Genomic DNA, 19,641 nt, shown 5'->3' on the forward strand with positions numbered 1-19,641 from the left:
CAAGGCTCAGCCTATGCTTGTCCTGTGCCACCACCACCCCCCCCCCCAGGGATGGGCGGGAGTGGCACCAACGTAAGAATTAAGAAGTGAGAAGGGGCGCCTGGCTGGCTCAGTCGGTGGATCAGGCAGCTCTTGATCTCGGGGTCATGAGTTCGAGCCCCGTATTGGGCATAGAGCCTACTGAAAAACAAACAGAAAAGATTCTGCATGCGAGCAGTGGTGGCGTATGTGCACAGTCACATTAAACCAGCATCACAGATTTAGGAGAAACTTCTAACAGCCGCCTGGAGGACTGGGTCAGAAGAACATGCTACTGTTTATCTCAGGCTCATGACTTTGAGCTCCACTTCAAAAGGAGAAGAAGGAGTGAGAGAAAGCACTGGGGGCTGGCAGGACAGCCACAAGGTAGAGGGTTGCTTGAAGGAGGCCTTGGAAGCCTGGTTTCAGACACACTGAAGTGGGGAGAGCCTTACTCATGACCCTGAATTAGCACTGGCAAACACAAGGCGGTTACCCATCGCTTCCCTGGCCTGGGGAAGGGAGGGCTAATTGTTCAGGATACTCCCTTCCCGGAGTCTTCCTAACCTAGATCGTCCAACCAACTATCGCTGATGCCCAGCGTGAACAATGTTTTCTCTCCCTGCTCTGAATTCAGTAGTTACCTGACGTGCTGACGTGACATCCGTCCCAGTAAAACAGTGGAGATCTTTTGCTCCTGAAATCGAGGGACGCGGATGTTCAGGGTATTAGCATTCGGTCTGTCTTCTCTTCATGTGCTCTTGGCTTTGCGCTGGAGACCACTATTTATCTCCTCTTCGCCGGGGGGCGGGGGGGGACTCTAAATACTTCCCATTGGAAGCTGCATTTGTGCCCTCAGGTGGATGGGGAGGAGCCCGCCCTTTGCTAGAACCAAATCATGGGGAAACTTCTACTAGTTCACCTGCAGACATTCTCCTTCGAGGTGTTTCACCATAAGTAACTGCCTGAGACCCAGCAACCTTCCACCTCATCGCCAAGGTTGAGGTTGACAGATGCAAGTCTCTGTAATGCAGTTTCAGAGCTTGAACTGGAAATCTTTAACAACCATGAAGAAAAGCCATTTTAAGAGACCGTGACAGGCTGGGTTATAGGAAACACATGTAGCAAAAGCCGTCTCCCTTTCAGTGATGATAAGCATCTGGTCTAGTGATCCCTTCATGGCTGTTTTAATTTGGGGATTTCATCAAATATTTGGGCTGATACAAACACAGTTATGCATTCAAGTTATGCACTCTCTTCCTTCCATGTTTTTAGAGGTTTCTCCTTTTGGGAAAAAAAAAAATATATATATATATATACATAACCCGTTCGTGGATATATCAATCCGCGTCTTTAGTCCTGGGCTCTGAAGTCACACAAAAAAGGATGAGAACATTGTACTTGCTCCCATGTATCTTTGTAATCTATTTGAAAAGACTCACAGAGTTAACAGCTTAAATTCTAATAGAAATTAGGGCGTAAATGCCAGCCAAGTGGTATTTGCTGTGGCTGCATCAGGGGTCATTCTAAAATGGTGAGGCAAGGATCTGATTTAGGTTTGAGAGACCAGACTGTAATTGTAAATGGAAGCAAACTGAGGACAACGAAGGCTGTAGTGCAAGGCGTGCACAAGGTGCGTCCACGGGACAGTGATCAGAGAGCCCAGGCTGGACAGAGAGCTCTCGTCAGAGTCTGTAACAAATTGGGGCAAGGTGGGTGGTAGGATTCGAAGTGCCAGGGGAGGGCGCCCTGGTGGCTCAGTCGGTTAAGCGTCTGACTCTTGATTTCAGCTCAGGTCATGATCTCATGGTCCATGAGATCGAGCCCCACGATGGACTCTGCACTGACCGTGCGGAGCCTTCTTGGGATTCTCTCTCTGCCCCTCCCCTGCTCATGCACTCGCTCACTCTCTTTCTCTCCCTCAAATAAATAAATAAACGTTAAACAAACAAAAAAGAGAAGTGCCAGGGAGGGAGGAGGACAATCACAGAGGACCCTGAGTGTCAACACTTATTAATTTGGTAAGCACTAGAGCAATAATTCAGGGTTTGGGAGAGAGATGACCGGCGCTGCATTTTTTTTAAGTTTACTTATCCTTTTTAAAAAAATTTTAGTGTTTATTCATTTTTTTTTTAATTTTTTTATTTCTGAGAGAGAGAGAGATACAGCATGAGCAGGGGAGGGTCAGAGAGAGAGGGAAACACAGAATCTGAAGCAGGCTTCAGGCTCTGAGCTAGCTGTCAGCACAGAGCCCGACGCGGGATTCGAACCCATGAACTGTGAGATCATGACCTGAGCCAAAGTTGGACACTTAACCGACTGAGCCACCCAGGCGCCCCTAAGTTTATTTATCTTGAAAGAGAGAGAGAGAGAGAGAGCACAGGCAGGGGAGGGTCAGAAACAGAGGGAGAGAATCCTAAGCAGGATCCGTGCTGTCGGCGCAAAGCCCAACGCAGGGCTCAAAGCCATGAACTGTGAGATCATGACCTGAGCCGAGATCAAGAGCTGGACGCTGAACCAGCTGAGCCACTCAGGTGCCCCGGCGCATCATTTTAAAGAGATTTTTCTTGCAGTGGTGGAATGAGAGGGGAGACAGAAAAGAACATGCTGGATTACTGACATAGACATAGGACATAACCGGGGCGCCTGGGTGGCTTAGTTAAGCGTCCGACTTTCGCTTGGGTCATGATCTCGCGGTTCGTGGGTTCGAGCCCCGCATCGGGCTCTGTGCTGACTGCCAGCTCAGAGCCTGGAGCCTGTTTCAGTCTGTGACTCCCTCTCTCTCTGACCCTCCCCTGCTCATGCTGTCTCTATCTCTCTCCTAGAAATAAATAAAACATTAAAAAAAAAAAAATTAAAAAAAAAAAAAAAAAGACATAGGACATAACCCTTGGCGGTTGTTAGCAGTAGGAACTGTGAAGAAAGAGACCGGAAGATAAGAAACATGATTAAACATTATTATTAAAGTCAGGGACAGAAAGGATCAAAACGACAGAAGATATTAGTGATAGAAGAGTCAAGCTTAGTAGTAATTATTCATGATTTTCAGTGGGAACTCGAGTTACAGAAGGAAGGGATCCTGCTCAGAGAGAAGGGGGCGGGGTGGGGGGAATGTGGACCTGAGGTAGAAGCCAGTCTGGGGAGCATCCTGGCTGCACTGTCCCGGAAACAAAGTGCTGACAACAGTTTCACAGGTGTACATTTGGGGCCAACGTAGGAGAACCTTTTTAATGCTTTTGTAAACCAAAGAGGTTGAGCAGACTTCCACGGATAAAAGCGAACTTTCCTCTGCATCAGTATGTAACCACTAACGTGGCAAAAATCCTAAAGGAGTGGAAGGAGTGGTTATCAATTTGGGAGATTTCTTTTTTTTTTTTTTTTAAGTAAGGCCTTTTTTTTTTTTATATTTTTATTTATTTCTAGGAGAGAGAGAGAGCGAGCAGGGGAGGGTCAGAGAGAGAGGGAGACACAGACTCCGAAATAGGTTCCAGGCTCTGAGCTGGCAGTCAGCACAGAGCCCGACGCGGGGCCCGAACCCACAAACCGCGAGATCATGACCTAAGCGAAAGTCGGACACTTAACCGACTAAGCCGCCCAGGCGCCCCGAATTCGGGAGATTTCTATGCTGAGTAAGAGGGTGAAGTAGCGCCATACAGACATTTCTGATCCTGTTTTCTTTCTTTTTTTTTTTCCTTTATTTTTGAGAGACAGAGACAAGTGGGGGAGGGGCAGAGAGAGGGAGACACTGAATCCGAAGCAGTCTCCAGGCTCCGAGCTGTCAGCACAGAGCCCCACGCAGGGCTCGAACTCACAAACTGAGGTCATGACCTGAGCCGAAGTTGGACACTTCACCGACTGAGCCACCCAGGTGCCCCCACGATCCTGTTTTCAAAACAAAAGCAATATGAACTGCTCAAGATGCAAGAAAACGTCCTGTCTTTACGGACATCTCTGTCAGGACTCCTTTAAAATCCAATCACAGACTTGACTCCAACTGTCTTGAGCAAAACAGAAATTTCTCCACTCACAAAACTGAAAAGCCCAGGATTAGTACTCCTCTCGGGGGTGCAGGTGAGGCGGTCAGAGTCCAGCCCGTACCTGTCTCTTAGCCCTGCTCCCCTTTGGCTCCATTCCTGGGCGGGTTTCCAGTTGACATGACAACATGGCTGCTCACAGCCGCAGGTGCCATCTTCTGAGTGACACTGGCAATGGGGGTATATATTTCTTTCCTTCCAGCAGCTCCAACCAGAGTCCCGAGCCTTGCTCTCATTGGGAATCTTGGGGCCCATGCTTGCTCCCATACCAGTTCCTGGGACGGGCTTTTTGGTTGAGGCCTGGGCTTCATGTCTGCCTTAGAGGCTGAGGCGAGGCAGCCCTCTCAGACCCCAGGGACCGAGCGGAGAAGGTTTGGGTCTCTCACAGGGATGAGGAGGAAGTGAATTCAGGCTAGGGAAAACAACAGCCTATAAGTGGGGCCTGAGGTCTGTCTTGTGTGCTCTTGGTGGTCTGGGACATGGATGGGGGTCTGCCCACCCTTAGTCCTTCCTCAAAAGAACTCCTTCACTGTGTCTGCCCTTGCGTGGCTGAGATGTTCGTGGTCAGTGCTTGAAGTGCAGAGGAATGTGCTATCAAGAAACTAGAAGCCAGTGGGTAAAGCAACAGGGTTGGCAGTCCCCAGTGGTGTCCCAGCTCTTGGTGACAGGGCCCAGCCCGCACCCAAGTCTGCCTGTGTGTTTCCCCAAGCTGCCTCTCTGGTCAGTGGCATCAGTAAAAAGCCTTGAGAAGTCAGATGCCTTTTCTTCACTTCAGATATTTCTCATAAGTGGAGCAATATAATCCACGTTTATAGAAGGCGATACTTCTTTCCTCCATAAATAACTTTCCAGATCAGAAAGATACCTGCTCGGTTGGAATAAAACGAGGAGAAAAATACACCCAGACCCCATTAATGGACTTGCGTAGCAAACAGTGTGAGGTGATAGGACTTTTAAAAAGCAGCAGGCCCAGCTTTTGGGAAATCCCGCTTCATGTCACAGGGTACCAGTCACTAATCTGTGTGCTCTCTTTTCAGAGTAAGTTCTAGAGCCATCAGCCCACCAAACTCTTATTGCCCCTTTTTTAAAGAGCCTTGGTGAACGGGCTTGGCCCATTCAAGTGGTTCTTAAAGAAACAGGGCCTCATGGCCCAGAGGCCATCCCCTCCAAGAGGGACCAGGGAAGGACACGCGGGCTAGCTCCCTGCTTCTGGGCCGATGACTGCCACACTTTTTTAGGAGAACCTCCTCCGTCTTGGTGGGGGGGTGCTTTCCTGTCTGGCATCTCTGGTTCTTCCTCCTTGTGATGGAGAGAGGTTCCCTTCCTGTGACAAAGATCCATCCTGCTGGGAGGCGGGGACAGGGTGCAGAGGACCCAGCTGCGAGCCCTGGAGGGAGCTGGCGCCGCGGGCAAAGCGTCAGGGCGGTCACACAGCCACCTGCTGCCCCTTCTCTGGATCCTCTGAGTCCAGGCCGAGGTCTGGAGGCTGACGCGGGAAGTCTGTGTGTCCCCTGACCGCTAACATGGACGGAGGGGAGCCTGGCAAGAGAGGAACTGCCGCAAGAAAGGCTTGGGTGGCCTGGGGCTTCCTGCTCTCTCTCCACCGACCCCGCCCCCCCAGGGGGAAGCTCTCCCACCCTGTGCCTTCCAAACTCCGCCAACCTGCCCCTCTGACTGCCTGTCGCAGTGTGTCTAGGGCTGCCTCTCAGAGGGGCGGACACTGCGGGGGGCTTCTTATCAGGAGTGCTGAGCCTGGGTGGGGGGCTTCCCCGAAGCCCTTGGAAGCCTGGACGGATGGCATGAGCCACAGTGCCTGGAGTCATGTCCGTGAGCAGAGGGTTTTCTCCACGAAGGGGCTGCCTACGCAGACAGCAGCCCCTTAGACCTCCAGGCTCACAGGCTGGCTGACGACAGCTGGGTCTCCCTGTGGAAGTCAGAGTCCAGGAGCCTGGCTCTGACTGCAGGCTGGACACAATGTGTAAGGAGAAGGTTCCAGTGCTGAACGCTGAGGAGCCGGCCTGCCTCTTTTCAAAACTCTGACTCACCCTGCTGATTTTTTTTTTTTTTTTTTACTTCTTGGTTTTCAGTGGTCTGTGACACTGTAGTAGCTGCAGAAGAGATGCACTGTGGCTTACATCGTTGAGACAATTTCTCCGAAGCCTGTTCACAACAAGCTAGATCATTATTCCCATACTGCAGATGACAAAACTGAGGACGGAGAGGAGGTACCTAAAGCTCATTGACAGGCCTGGATTTCTGGCTCCCGGCCCTGTATTTTCCAGGAAAACCCAGACATCAGGCACTAGAGACTCCTCAGGCCCTTTTCTCAAGGAAGGAGAACGAACTCTCCTGACATTTATGAATTAAACAGCAGACTTCCTGCTGCGAGTCCCCGTTCTTCTTTGTTCCTTCTGGAATTGCCCCCGTAGGAGTTGGGGGGGGGTGCACTTTGGAGGAGACCCCGTAGTTCAGTTCCAGTTTTGCCCCTCTCAAGCTGTGCAGGCCCAGGGAAATGACTTAAATGTTCTGTATCTGATTCCCCAGCTGTGACAGAGGAGGGCCAGCACCACATCCCTCATGGTGCCAGGCGATTTAGCACGTGAGCGTGCTTACGCACAGTACCTGTCGTGTGGGCTTGTTGCTTTGTGTGGGCAGGGTATCGTGTTCCTCAATGAAGGAAGGAGCTGCGGGAGCCATAATTACATGGGCCAATACGAGAAGGAAGGAGAGAGAAAGGAATGGTGTAGGTGCCCTGTAGTCAGAATGAGACAAGAGTTGATGGCACTGAGGCTCGTCAGCGGCTGATTCCTGAGATGGTGCCTGTCAAGTTCACAGTGCAGACGCCACACAGAGCAGGCTGAGGCACCAGGAAGTGGCACTTGTTCCTCTAGTGCTGAGTGACCCCATGACTAATACGTGTTAAGCTACTTAGAACTGTATGCGATAACCGAGAGCTGTTGTTATTTAGCTAGAACCCAAGGCTTTCCCTTCCATAAGCTGAGTCCCATCCAATAGTCTAGTTGATAAATGGTCATTAGCCAGGTGTGTAAAACCATCTGCTGCCAAAAAGCCTCTGAAATGGATGACCACACCACTCTACAGTCCCTGAAAGGGAGAGCCATTTTAAAATGACTTGATGCCGACAAAGCTTTTTGGAGGTTACTGTCTCCTCTCCATGTTAACTAAAGGGCGCTTCTGGTTTAAAAAGAAGATCTGAAATGTAAGAAACGAGCGACGGGGTTGTCTGGGATTTGGTGGCAGCGTGTCACTGGAAGAGCACTTGTATCACACGTCCCAGCTATTAATGAAAAAAATGCTGTTTCAAGGTGTCTTCTCTCTCTTTTTTCAAATCAAGGGAAATAGGACTTGGAAAGCACGGGGGATTTAAGAAATAGGTAATGGACTTGTCACGCCAGACGCCATGAGAGGGAAAGGGCTCTACAGAAACCATCTTGGAATTCAAATGTGACTGCCAATTAGTGTATTCATTCAATAGCTATTTTTTTTAATGTTTGTTTATGTTTTGAGAGAGAGACAGAGCATGAGCCAGGGAGGGGCAGAGAGAGAGGGAGACACAGAATCTGAAGCAGGCTCCAGGCTCTGAGCTGTCAACAGAGAGTCCGACACAGGGCTCGAACTTATGAACCATGAGATCATGACCTGAGCCCTAAGACGGACACTTAACCAACTGAGCCACCCAGGTGCCCCTCAACAGCTATTTTTTGAGGGATTGATCAGAAAAAGGATAAAGGGGTCTCTGGAAGCCATGGATGGCCTCATGATTTGCAGTTTTACAACCAGCCTGGGAACTGCTTTCTGGAGGCCTACAGAATTCTGATTTTCCCCTAAGCTCCAACAAACACTGCTCATTAGGCACTGGGCCGAGTCACGTGGGCCATGCATACCCAAACTGAGGTTTGCTGGGGAGAGGCCTTTGCACTTGGAGCTGCTGGGTCAGTTTCAAGGTGTTTTTACTGAGCTCTAGACTCTGATAGCCTAAGGATGGACTCCCATACAAATCAGATTTTCTTGGGGAGCTCACATCATTTCAGAAGGGAGAGGATTGTTGCCCGAGAAACCGAGGGAGCCTGTTGGCAGTGGAGAACAGCTGTGGCCTCCTCAGGCCCCTGTGCCTCTGTCCACTGTGCCCCAGCTTCTTCAGGGGCACCCCTCTTTCCTACATTCCAGCCTCTTGGGAACCCTTTCTCAGGGTATACAGATGTGCACTCATCTGCCTGACCTTGAGAGAGCCCGCCCTGTGGCGGCTTTGTGGACGTTGGTTGAGATGTATTCCTCACATGTATCTCTAAGCCAGGATGGGCAGTGGCAGCCAGCCAGCCCAGAACTTCAGATTTGATTTGTTCATTCTTTATCCACTCATCCAACAAACACTGATCAGGAATTCTGCCTTGTGTCTGGTGTAGTCTAGATAGGGTGATTAAAGGTTGCTTGTGGACTTAAAATCTACAGAAGAAAGACAAATAGGACAACCCAGAAAACTAATAGGCAACCAACGGAATGGGAAAAGATAGTTGCAAATGACATATCAGATAAAGGGTTAATATCCAGAATCTATAAGGAACTCACCAAACTACACGCCCGAAAAACAAACAACCCAGTGAAGAAATGGGCAGAAGACATGAACAGACACTTCTCCAAAGAGGACATCCAGATGGCCAACAGACACATGAAACGATGCTCAGCATCCCTCCTCATCAGGGAAATACAAATCAAAACCACACTGAGATACCACCTCACGCCAGTCAGAGTGGCTAAAATGAGCAAATCAGAGAACTCTAGATGCTGGCGAGGATGTGGAGAAACGGGCACCCTCCTACACTGTTGGTGGGAATGTAAACTGGTACAGCCCCTCTGGAAAACAGTGTGGAGGTTCCTCAGGAAACTAACAATAGAACTCCCTTATGACCCAGCAATAGCACTGCTAGGAATTTACCCAAGGGATACAGAAATGCTGAGGCATAGGAGCACATGTACCCCAATGTTCATAGCAGCACTCTCCACAATAGCTAAAACATGGAAAGAGCCTAAGTGTCCATCAACAGATGAATGGATCAAGAAGATGTGGTTTATCTATACCATGGAATACTACATGGCAATGAGAAACAATGAAATCTGGCCATGTGTAGCAACATGGATGGACCTTGAGGGTGTTATGCTGAGCGAAATAAGTCAGGCAGAGAAGGACAAATATCATATGTTTGCACGTATAGGAGGATTAGGAGGAACTTGACGGAGGAACAAGGGGGAGAAGAAGGGCGGAAATGGTGGGGGAAAAGGAGAGAGGCAAACCATGAGAGACTCTTGAATGCTGACAAAAACTGAGGACTGATGGATGTGGGAGGGAGGAGGGATGGGCATGGAGGAGGGCGCTTTGGGGGTGAGCACTGAGTGTTATGTGGAAAATAATTTGACAATAAACTATTTGTAAAAAAAAAAAAAAAAAGAAAGACAAATAGGAGACCCTGCAGAAGCACAAAGTAGAAAAGAGCCGGCCGGGCCAGATCACGGTGAGTTCCTCTGTGGCCGGAGCATGGGCTAGGTAAGGATCCAGGTAGGCCCGGTCCCTAGGCTGTTACTCTAAGCAGAATCTGTAGACTATATCTTGTAGCAGTGGGGAGACCATGACCATTAAAAAAATTTTTTTAATGTTTGTTTATTTTTGGAGAGAGAGAGAGAGAGTACAAGAGGGGCAGGGGGACAGAGGATCCAGAGCGGGCTCTGCGCTGACAGCAGCGAGCCCGATGTGGGGCTCGAACCCACGAACTTCGAGATTGTGACCTGAGCCCAAGTAGTATGCTCAGCCGACAGAGCCACCAGGTGCCCCAACAGTGAACATTTTAAATGGGAAATCAATATATAAGGCAGTCCACCCATGAGACCATCTGGGAGGGAACGGAGCACAGTGTGGCCGCATCACCGTGGTCTTTTTCAGGAGGTTGTGTCCGGCCCGGAGCCATCATGCCTCTCCGACCCCTGTCGGCAAAACAGAAATAGAACACTTGCCCTACCTTATGGGCTTGAGAAGCCAGTAAGATGATGGAAGTGAAAGAGCTTTGAAAAATAAAAATTTTAAAATAGTAAGGTTTGTGGGCAGTGGACCAACAACAGTATTGTCTTTAACATGGTATCATTTCTCATTCCCACGTCCATTCCGCACGGAATCATTGTTTTAGTGGAAAGGAAACGGGAGGAAGTGGCAGAGCTGGGGTAGCAGGACATAAGTAAACACCTGCCCCAGGACCATGGATCGGCAGGACTTCCCTGGCCCAAGAGCCCCGAGAAGAGCCGGGGTGCTACAGGAAGTGGAATTTCCTGGGTGTCACCCTGTCTGTGTCAGGGACCAGACAGATTTGCCCACAAATGACCGAAAGCACGGAGAGGGGCCCCCGGAGGCATCCGGCTCAGGCTTTCCCCACAGAGGTGGGGTGCCAGCTGGCTCCCACCCTTTCGGACACTGGGAGTGGCTTCCAGGTGACTCAGATGAATAAAATGCAAAAAAATAAAATCAGGGCAATTAGCGTCGCTCTAAGCAAGTCAAGTGCCAGGCCCCTACATTGTGTTCTGACTTATCTCCGGATCAGAAAAGGAAATAAGAAAGGGCTTGGCTTTATTTCTCTCCGAACAAGAACATTTCTGTCCTTTTCTGTCTCTTGTGAGAACAACGGCTCCCGTGGCTTGACTTCAGGAGCAAGTGGAATCAGTGCCAGGAACGAGGCTGCTGTTATTACCGGCGAGGCAGGGCAGCGTAGGCTAGCGGTGACGAGCTAGCTTTAGAGGCAGATGGGTATTTTTATCCCAGCTCCCTCTCCTTGAGCAAATCGCTTAACCTTTCGGGGACTAGTTTCTCCAGAAAATGGATATGACAATGGTACCTGCCTCAGGAAGATGAAATTAGTAAGTCTGTGCCAGGTGCTGAGAACAGTGCCTGGAAAAAATAAGCCCTTAACAACTGTAGCTACTATGGTGTTAGTAATAGCATTTGGTGTGTGTTAGCCGGTGTCCCCTCCTCTCTCGGCTACTTCTTGGAACGTTGTGGCCTCCCGTGTGTCCAGTGTACATGGTGATGCCCTCTACAGTCGGTGATTCTCACAAAACTTGACTGCCTTATTCTGTGTCTTCCTCTCAGTGACTGAAGAGCCCCCTCTCTGTCCCACCCTGTCCCTGCTTCCTCATCTGTGCATGGGCAGACCGTCAGCCTCAGCCTCTCCTGTGATGGAGACAGCCATTAATTCCAGAGCGCCATGCAGGCCCAAGGGGCTCCTAGACAGGCATGGGTTTGTGTCCCAGCTCCGCACTGACTCCAGACCACCCTGGACTCACTGCATCACTTTCCCGCAAATGAGAGGAACACCCAGGGGAGGTAGAAATCCGAACAGTAAAGTGCCTGGCAGGTAGGAGGCATGTGGAGGTGATTAAGAGCATGAGTCGTGGAACTTGGACCAAGTTTCTAGTCTTTGTCCCCCAAGTGACAGTGAGTAGGTCACTACCTCTGTAAATATCACTTCGTTCACAGGGGATAACCGTAGCCCCTCCCTCTCAGGACCTTGGTGCAGGTTCCCTCAAGTGCGCACTCAGCCAGCGCTCACCGAGTGCTCCTCATTACACTGTCGGCAGCTGATGCTACTCTGCCCAAGCACTCACCGAGTGCTCCCTGTTAAATTGTCAGCAGCCTAGGCTCTGCCCGGCGGGGACCTGGCACAGCAGGGGCGCGAGCTGCTGGGTGCTCAGTACCCCCTCCGACCTCTTCCCCGCAGGGCTGTACGTGCTGGTTGGAGCAGGGGCCCTGATGATGGCCGTGGGCTTCTTCGGGTGCTGTGGAGCCATGCGGGAGTCACAGTGTGTGCTCGGATCTGTAAGTGGGGCACCGCGGGGGGGAAACGGGTGCGAGGGGCACCGGAGATGGGCCTCCAGCGCCGGCTCCTCCGGCCCACTGCGACCTTGGCACCCACTTCCTCTCCCTGAGTCTCCGTTTCTCCATCTCTTGCTTAAGAATAATATAATCTTTGTCCCGGCCTCATATGGGAAGTATGAAAAAAAAATGAGGTCATTAGTGTGAAGATGTTTTGGAAAGAAAGGTGCCCAATAATCGTAAGGGGATAATTATGATTGTTCTTTCAAGATTACTTCACAGGGAGGCAGCTAAGAGTCCTCTAGCCAGGGAGGTGCTGCTGCCTACAAGACAGGAATTGCTGTTTGAGATCAGTAACTTAGCCAAACCTCCCTCTTGTGGTTTAACAAGCAGCCTGCGTCTTTTTTTTTTTTCTTTTCTTTTCTTTTTTTTTTTAAAGAACGAATTTCAGTTACTGCTGTATACACCCAATGCCAGAGTGATCTAAGAGAAACAGGGAGAAGGAGGAGGGGTCAGAAGAGAGAAAGATTTCATATTTCTCCATCATAAGGGGTCCGAAACAGCCATTTCAGGGGGCAGTCTCTCCTTACCCATTGCAATCTTTGATTTTTTTAACCGTTCCTGCCACTTCTGATCTCTTGCTGCATAAGATCTCTTAACTCCTTTCCTCAGTCCTGCTTTCTGCCTGCCTTTCCCTGATCTCTGAACATAGAGCCAACCCTAGAGACTGGAACAGAGATCTGCGTGGGAGGACACCCCTCACCACCACCCCCCAGAGAAACCTCAAAGCCCACAGGCCCCAGGCCCCACCAGTCACTCCCTATCTCTTGGCCTTGTTTTATATCTTTATAGGATCTCTTTTGTTCAAGAATTCATTGAGCGCGTAGGTGCCAGGCACTGTTCTAAGTGGTGAAATTTCTTTATCACTGTCTGAAATGATCTAACTCCCTTCTTGTAGTGCTTTACTCATTTATCATATTTCTGATTTCTCATTTATATTTATATCATTTATCATTTATTTCTGATTTATCATTTTCTGATACGAGGCCCATGATCGCAGAGACGTTGGGATCTTACCTTACTCACCGTTGAATACCCAGTACCAAGGACAGTGCCTGGTGCAGAGTAGATGCTCAGTGAATAATTGCCGAATGAATTAATGAGCAAATGAATGCATAAACACGCTACAGGGGAGTATGGGAGTAATGCTTCCTACTAGATCAATTCGAACTTGCCTCATGTTTTCCAAATGGAACTAGAATTAAAGACGCCAAATAAATTGACAAGGTATTGAGTTAATGAAGTGAGTGTTTTCTCTCCTCTACAGTTCTTTACCTGCCTCCTGGTGATCTTTGCTGCCGAAGTAACCACTGGAGTGTTTGCTTTTATAGGCAAGGGGGTAGTAAGTAGAAATTACTTACAATTTCTTTTTACGATGGTTAAAGTGTTTCTTTATGGCAAAGGATATGAGACTATTACACCCACAATGGTATTACGAAACTAAATAACCCCTGCATTTATCGTTGATGCAGAAGGTCTTAACCTGGAAATACCGCGCAGACCTGTGCGTGTGTCTGTGTGCGTGTGCATACATGTAACATGCACACATTTTTCTGGGGAGACAGTTCATAGCTTTCATTAGATTTATGAAGGGGTCTATGATTTTTTGAAGGATACTTAGTTTAAGATTACCCTATTCATAATGGGGGAAAGGGGGTAAATTGCATTCATGAGAAAGAGGGATGGAGAGGAACATGCATTTTCTTCCCGTGTTAGACTACTATTTGTCCGTAGGGCTTGGCCTGGAAAGAGGCCACATTATCCTCAAAGACTGAAGTCTGACCTGCTGTGTGCTGGTGAAGCCAGTCTCTTTAGACTTGTGATCAAACTGTAGGTGTCCAAAGTAGGTTATCAGTAGAATCCGCAGAGGAAATGGCCTTTTTAGAAGGTTAAAACACACCGTGGGAAAGAGGGGAGTGAAAAGGAGGAAGAATGGAATCTTAAGTTTACTGTATTTCATGTAAATTCATATGCTATCAATATTGTGTTTATGAACTTATTTTAGATGTAAAAAATGGTAAACATGTAGAATAAGTAAATTTCACCTCCTTTGGAATGTTTCTAAAGTAGCTGCTTATATTTGTAGGTTGGAGGAATCGGATCTAATGAGATCTCTGTGGATGTCAGATCACATGCCTTTATGTCAGAAGAAGCATTCTCTAAGTTTTCTATGATATTTATATGCAGAAATAGCTTTCCTTGGTCATGAGCGTCTTTCAAACCATGTCATGAATAGGCTTGAGTACTCTTAACCCATAGGGTACCAAGAATGCGAAAGTCCCCACTCACTGTATGTCAGATCTCCTGGGTGAGCCCCCGAGTCTGGCACCCAGTGGATGCTGATGGCCATTCAGGTGTGAGAACCTCCACTTAAAGAAATCCTTCTAGTCTATGAAAGCTATTCTTGGTTAGTCTATCCTCCCATCTCCAGAAGTATCCAAGAAACTCCAGACTCTATAATCTCTTCCATAAATGCAGAATTGACTTAAAACACAGGTAGACACAGGGACAGGCTGTGTTTTCCAAAGGTAAGGAAGAGGGGGCTTTCCTGGATGAAAGAGGAGTGTTTGAAACTTCCCAGTCACGGTTCCCTTAGTTTTCCTGGTATTTTTTCAGGCTATACGGCATGTCCAGACCATGTATGAAGAAGCTTATAATGATTACCTGAAAGACAGGGAAAAGGGAAATGGGACGCTCATTACCTTCCACTCCACAGTAAGTAACTTTACTTCTTTAAAATTATATCTTCTGAAGACCATGCATTAGCCAGGCTCTCTCTCATCACTTGGATTAAAGATCAGAATAACTTTGGTGAGGTCATGCTGTAGCACTGTATTTTGGCCCTCATGGGAGCTGCTGTTGGCATAATGTGTAGAACTTAGAAGAGGAAGAGACCCGCCTAGCACACAGAGTTCCCAAGAGGAAGTCAGGACATGTGCCCCAGAGCGACAAAAGAGCTCAAACAAGAGCACCCAGAAAGCAGCCCAAGTCAATACCAAGCTGTCTGAGAAGGTGGCATGGTGGTGTAATAGAAGCAACCATGACCTTGAAGTCAGAAAAGGTCTTCCCAGCAGCAGCTCTGCTACTGAGCAGCTTTGTGACCTTGAGCAAGTTCCTTGTCTCCCTGATAATCCCTCAGCTCCCCCACGGGTAAAATGAAAGGGCACGGAGACAGCTATGCTCCCTTTATTCTAGAACATTCTGTGGGACTGTGCTGTCAGTGCAGTGCTGAGGGCTCCACACAGCTAACCGACGAGGGCTTATGGATGAGATGAACCAGGTCAGAGTCCTCCTGATTTATTAACCACTGCAATATGGAGAAGTACCTATGACCTCCTGGGCCAATTGCTTCCAGGTAGCCCGGTTCTTGTTTGTCACAGGAATGTCCTGGAAGGTGCCAACCATTTATCCTGTTCAGCCTCAGCCGCCCCAGGGACATTAAGCAACACACAGTCTCCTTTGTGTTTGAAGGGCCAGCCCCCTAAGGCAGGACACCTATTTGCTGGCCTGTCTTCATGCCCTGGCCTTTCAGCCCCTGGGGTTTATTTATGGCGGTCAGTTCTCCTCTCTGTCCCACACTCTCCCCAGTTAATGAGCCCTTCCTGAAGCTCATAAAACTTTAGCTACTCAGCAGGTTAAAATTACTCCTGGGCTGAAATAAAGAATCTAACAGCCCAGTTCCTGTCTAAAAAATAGCAGTTCACACAGACCCCGTCATTGGCTTCTTGTTTTGTTTGAATTGCCTTGAGTCACTTCCCATCGTAAAACTTGGACAACTTGACCTAAGTTCTTTTCTTGTTTTGCTAGCACGGTTATGCAACTCCACTATCTTTCTAGAAATGGCAGTTTGCATTGCTTTGATTGGTCCCATAGCTGCTTTACTGCCTCAGTGCCCCAGTGTTCGGCCGCGATGCCCAGACTTAGAGCTCGTACTCCTCCTCCCTGGGCCCTAAAAGCTCTTCTCTGACTCTCTAGTTTCAGTGCTGTGGAAAAGAAAGCTCTGAACAGGTCCAACCCACATGCCCAAAGGAACTTCTGGGGCACAAGGTAAGCTTCTCTACCAGGGTTCCTATCCTGTCTATAGGGTAAGATGCCTCTTGCCCGTGGGTGTAATTCCAGAAGGCCATCTCCCAGTGGCTTCTGTGCCTCAGCTTTATTCTATGGAAAATACATGAAGCAATGCTGAGTGCCGGTCTCCCGGTCCCCTGGGAAGCTGACTTGCCCCTCATGGTGCAAATGTTCTGGCATTAATTACTCACCAGGGCCAGAGGTGTGCACCCTGAGAATGTCGCCCCACACCTCTCCATGGAAGTCCCTGATGAATGCTTTATTAAGCAAGTGCTGTGCATCAGGCACTGGGCCAGGTTCTGAAAACTCTGAGATGAAAACCACATGGCTCCTGCCTCAGTGACTTCACAGCCTAGCCAAGGGAGACGGTGTGTGTCCGGAGTCCATATAGAGTACAGTGGAGACACAGAAAGCTTCACAGAAGTTGGGATCCTTGAGATTCATTTTCACAAAGGGAGGCCACTCCAGGTCCTTAAGACAGCAGGAACCGAGGCATGGCAGTATGGACCTCCAGGACTGCAGGACAGTATGGGGTCCGGAGGGGATGGTGAGGGACATTCCTGGGGAGGCACACAAAGGTGTGATTTTTACACCTGGAAGTTTGGGAAAGGTGTTGCTTTTAGCAGAGGATTGACCCAGTCAGTTTCGCATTGTAGAGAGTGCTCAGGCTGCTGGGTGTGCCAGGTGGAATAAAAGTTTGGAGAGCATGGGAGGGAGGCCACTTAGGCGGCACTTGTGGTCACCCTGGAAGGAGAGGATGAGGAGCTAATGGAAGTCACAGGCAGTAGGGATGGAGAGGAAGTAGCAGATTCAGAGATGTTCAGAGGGTGGAATCAACAGGCCTGGCCAACCTCGTGTGTGTGAGTGGGGAGGGGGTGGAGGAAGCTAAGACCTCAGACTTCTGCTTGAGCAGAATGGGTGGATGGAGACTCTGCTCCCCAAGAGGGGTGCCTGGAGGGAAAAGAGCACACTCTGGGGCAGTTTTGGTCAAGTTTGCGCTTCAGGTGCCCACGGGACTTACATGGAATCTAAGCTAAAGACCGGCGTAGGAATCCCGGCTTAGCGGTGGTCGCCGAAGCCATAGGAGTGGCCTCACCCAGGGAGAGTGTGTGGAATAAGGCAGAAGTGGGCTGAAAACCCTGACATTTAAGGGGTAAGCAAAGGACAAGAAGGCAGAAAGAAGAAGACTGTGAAGGAGGAGTCGAATTGGGGAGAGCCCAAAAGACAGTGGGAAGCGAGGGAGGAGATAGTTTGTCTGTAAAGTTCAATGTTGGGAAGAAGACCAGGCAATGAAGGCTGGAAATAATGTGTGGGATTTGGTCTAACTCGTTAATGATGTTGGCTCTGCAGTTTCAGTGAAGGGGGTGGGGGAAGCACAGATGCATTATGGGAAATGAGGGGAGAAATATGAGAACATGGGGACAATGACACGGAGGCTTCTAAGCACACAGCTGTGAAGGGAAGGGCCTGATGAGATCTTCGCTCCATCTTGTGTCATGAGGCCTGCGTTGGGCACTTACTGACCCCCTTTGAGTTGGAGGACAGGAATTAGGCACAGCCACTGCCCTCAAAGTGCTCAGCGGCTGCTGGAGAGACCTATAGGGAGCCAGCACCACCACACAGTAGTACAGGAGTAAGACTGCGCGAGAGGGGCATGCAATTTGAAGGGTTGCAGGAGGCCCTCCTGATGGGATTCTTTTTTGTTAGTGTTCAAGTATCATTGACATAACAGTCTTCACTTAGGTTCAGGTATATAATATAATGATTCAACAATTCTGTGCATTATTGAGTCCTCATCACAAGTGGACCTCTTGGGGTGCCTGGGTGGCTCAGTCAATTAAGCATCCGACTTCAGCTCAGGTCATGATCTTGTGGTTCATGGGTTCAAGCCCCTTGTTGGGCTCCGTGCTGACATCTTGGAACCTAGAACCTGCTTCGGATTCTGTGTCTCCCTCTTTATCTCTGCCCTTTCCCTGCCCATGTTCGCTCGCTCTCACTCTGTCTCAAAAATAAATTAAAAACATTAAAAAAATTTTTTAGGGGCACCTGGGTGGCTGAGTCGGTTAAGCGACTGACTCTTGGTTTCAGCTCAGGTCATGATCTCATGGTTTCGTGAGTTGGAGCCCCAGGTCTGGCTCTGTGCTGCCAGTGTGTAGCCTGCTGGGGATTCTCTCTCTCCCTCTATCTCTGCCCCTCCCCTACCCGTGCTGTCTCTCTCTCTTAAAATAAAGAAATAAACTTAAAAATTTTTATTTTTTAAAAATTTTAACAAGTATACCTCTTAATCCCCATTATCTATTGCATCCATCTCCTCATCCACCTCCCCATCTCCTCACCAGTTTGTTCCCTGTATTTAAGTCTGTTTTTTGTCTTTTCTTTGTTCATCTGCTCTGTTTCTTAAATTCCAGATATGAGTAAAAGCATATGGGATTTGTCTTTCTCTGTGTTTCTCTGACTTTTTCACTTAGCATTATACCTCTCTAGGTCCATCCCTGCTGTTGCAAATGGCAGATTTCATTCTTTTTCATGGCTGAGTAACAGTCCATTGTATATATATACCATATCTTTTTTTTCTTTATAGTTTATTGTCAAGTTGGTTTCTATATAACACCCAGTGCTCATCCCAACAATGGGCCCTCCTCCATGCCCATCACTCTTTTTCCCCTCTTCCCCAACCCATCAACCCTCAGTATATACACCACCTCTTTGTTATCCATTCATTTATCAGTGGACAGTCAGACTGCTTCCATATCTTGGTTAGTGTAGCTAATACTGCAATAACCATAGAGGTGCATATATCTTCTTGAATTAGTTTTCCTTGGGGAAATACCCAGTACTGGAATTACTGGATTATAGGGTAATACTCCATATTGTTTTCCACAGTGCCTGGACCAGCTTACACTCCAATGAGTGTAACACATGAAATGAGATGTTGAAGAGATGTCTTTTTCCTATTTTATATCCTGGCCTCCTTTGTCATAGATTAGTTGGCCATAAAAGCGTGGGTTTATTTTTGGCTTCTATTCTGTTTCATTGATCTGTGTGCCTATTATTTTGCCACTACCATATTGTTTTGATTCCTACAGCTTTGTACTAGATCTTAAAATCTGAGATTGGTAAAAAATAAAATAAAATAAAATAAAATAAAATAAAATCTGAGATTGGTTTTCTCCAGCTTTGTTCTGGTTTCTCAAGACTGCTTTGGCTGTTTAGGGTCTTTTGTGGTTACATACAAATTTTAGGATTATTTGTTTTAGTTCTGTGAAAAATATTGGTGGTATTTTGATAGGGATTGTATTAAATCCGTAGATTGCTTTGGGTAGTATAGACATTTTAACAATATTTGTTCTTCCAATCCATGAGTGTGGAGTATCTTTTCATTTGTTTATGTCACCTTCAATTTATTTCATCAGTGTTATATAGTTTTTGGAATATAGATCTTTCACCTCCTTGGTTAAGCTTATTCCCAAGTATTTTATTATGGGTGCAATCATAAATGGGATTGTTTTCTTCATTTATCTTTCTGTTACTACATTATTAATGTGTAGAAATGCAGTAGATTTCTGTATATTGACTTTGTATCCTGCAACC

At 48.1% G+C, this 19,641-nt stretch overlaps 1 protein-coding gene across 1 annotated transcript in view; it reads left to right on the forward strand.

Moving 5' to 3' along the window:
* The window catches only part of TSPAN2 (tetraspanin 2), a 68,571-nt gene that overhangs the window by 16,868 nt on the left and 32,062 nt on the right, over positions 1-19,641 (forward strand). Inside the window, exons 3-6 of the mRNA XM_039249067.1 lie at positions 11,828-11,925; positions 13,250-13,324; positions 14,599-14,697; positions 15,958-16,029. Of these exons, the coding sequence (XP_039104998.1) occupies positions 11,828-11,925; positions 13,250-13,324; positions 14,599-14,697; positions 15,958-16,029 (344 nt within the window). The remainder of the gene's footprint in view (positions 1-11,827; positions 11,926-13,249; positions 13,325-14,598; positions 14,698-15,957; positions 16,030-19,641) is intronic.

The sequence above is a fragment of the Hyaena hyaena genome, unplaced genomic scaffold (assembly GCF_003009895.1).
Source record: "Hyaena hyaena isolate Hyena2069 unplaced genomic scaffold, ASM300989v1 scaffold_330, whole genome shotgun sequence".
In the NCBI taxonomy this organism is placed as follows: Eukaryota; Metazoa; Chordata; class Mammalia; order Carnivora; family Hyaenidae; genus Hyaena; species Hyaena hyaena.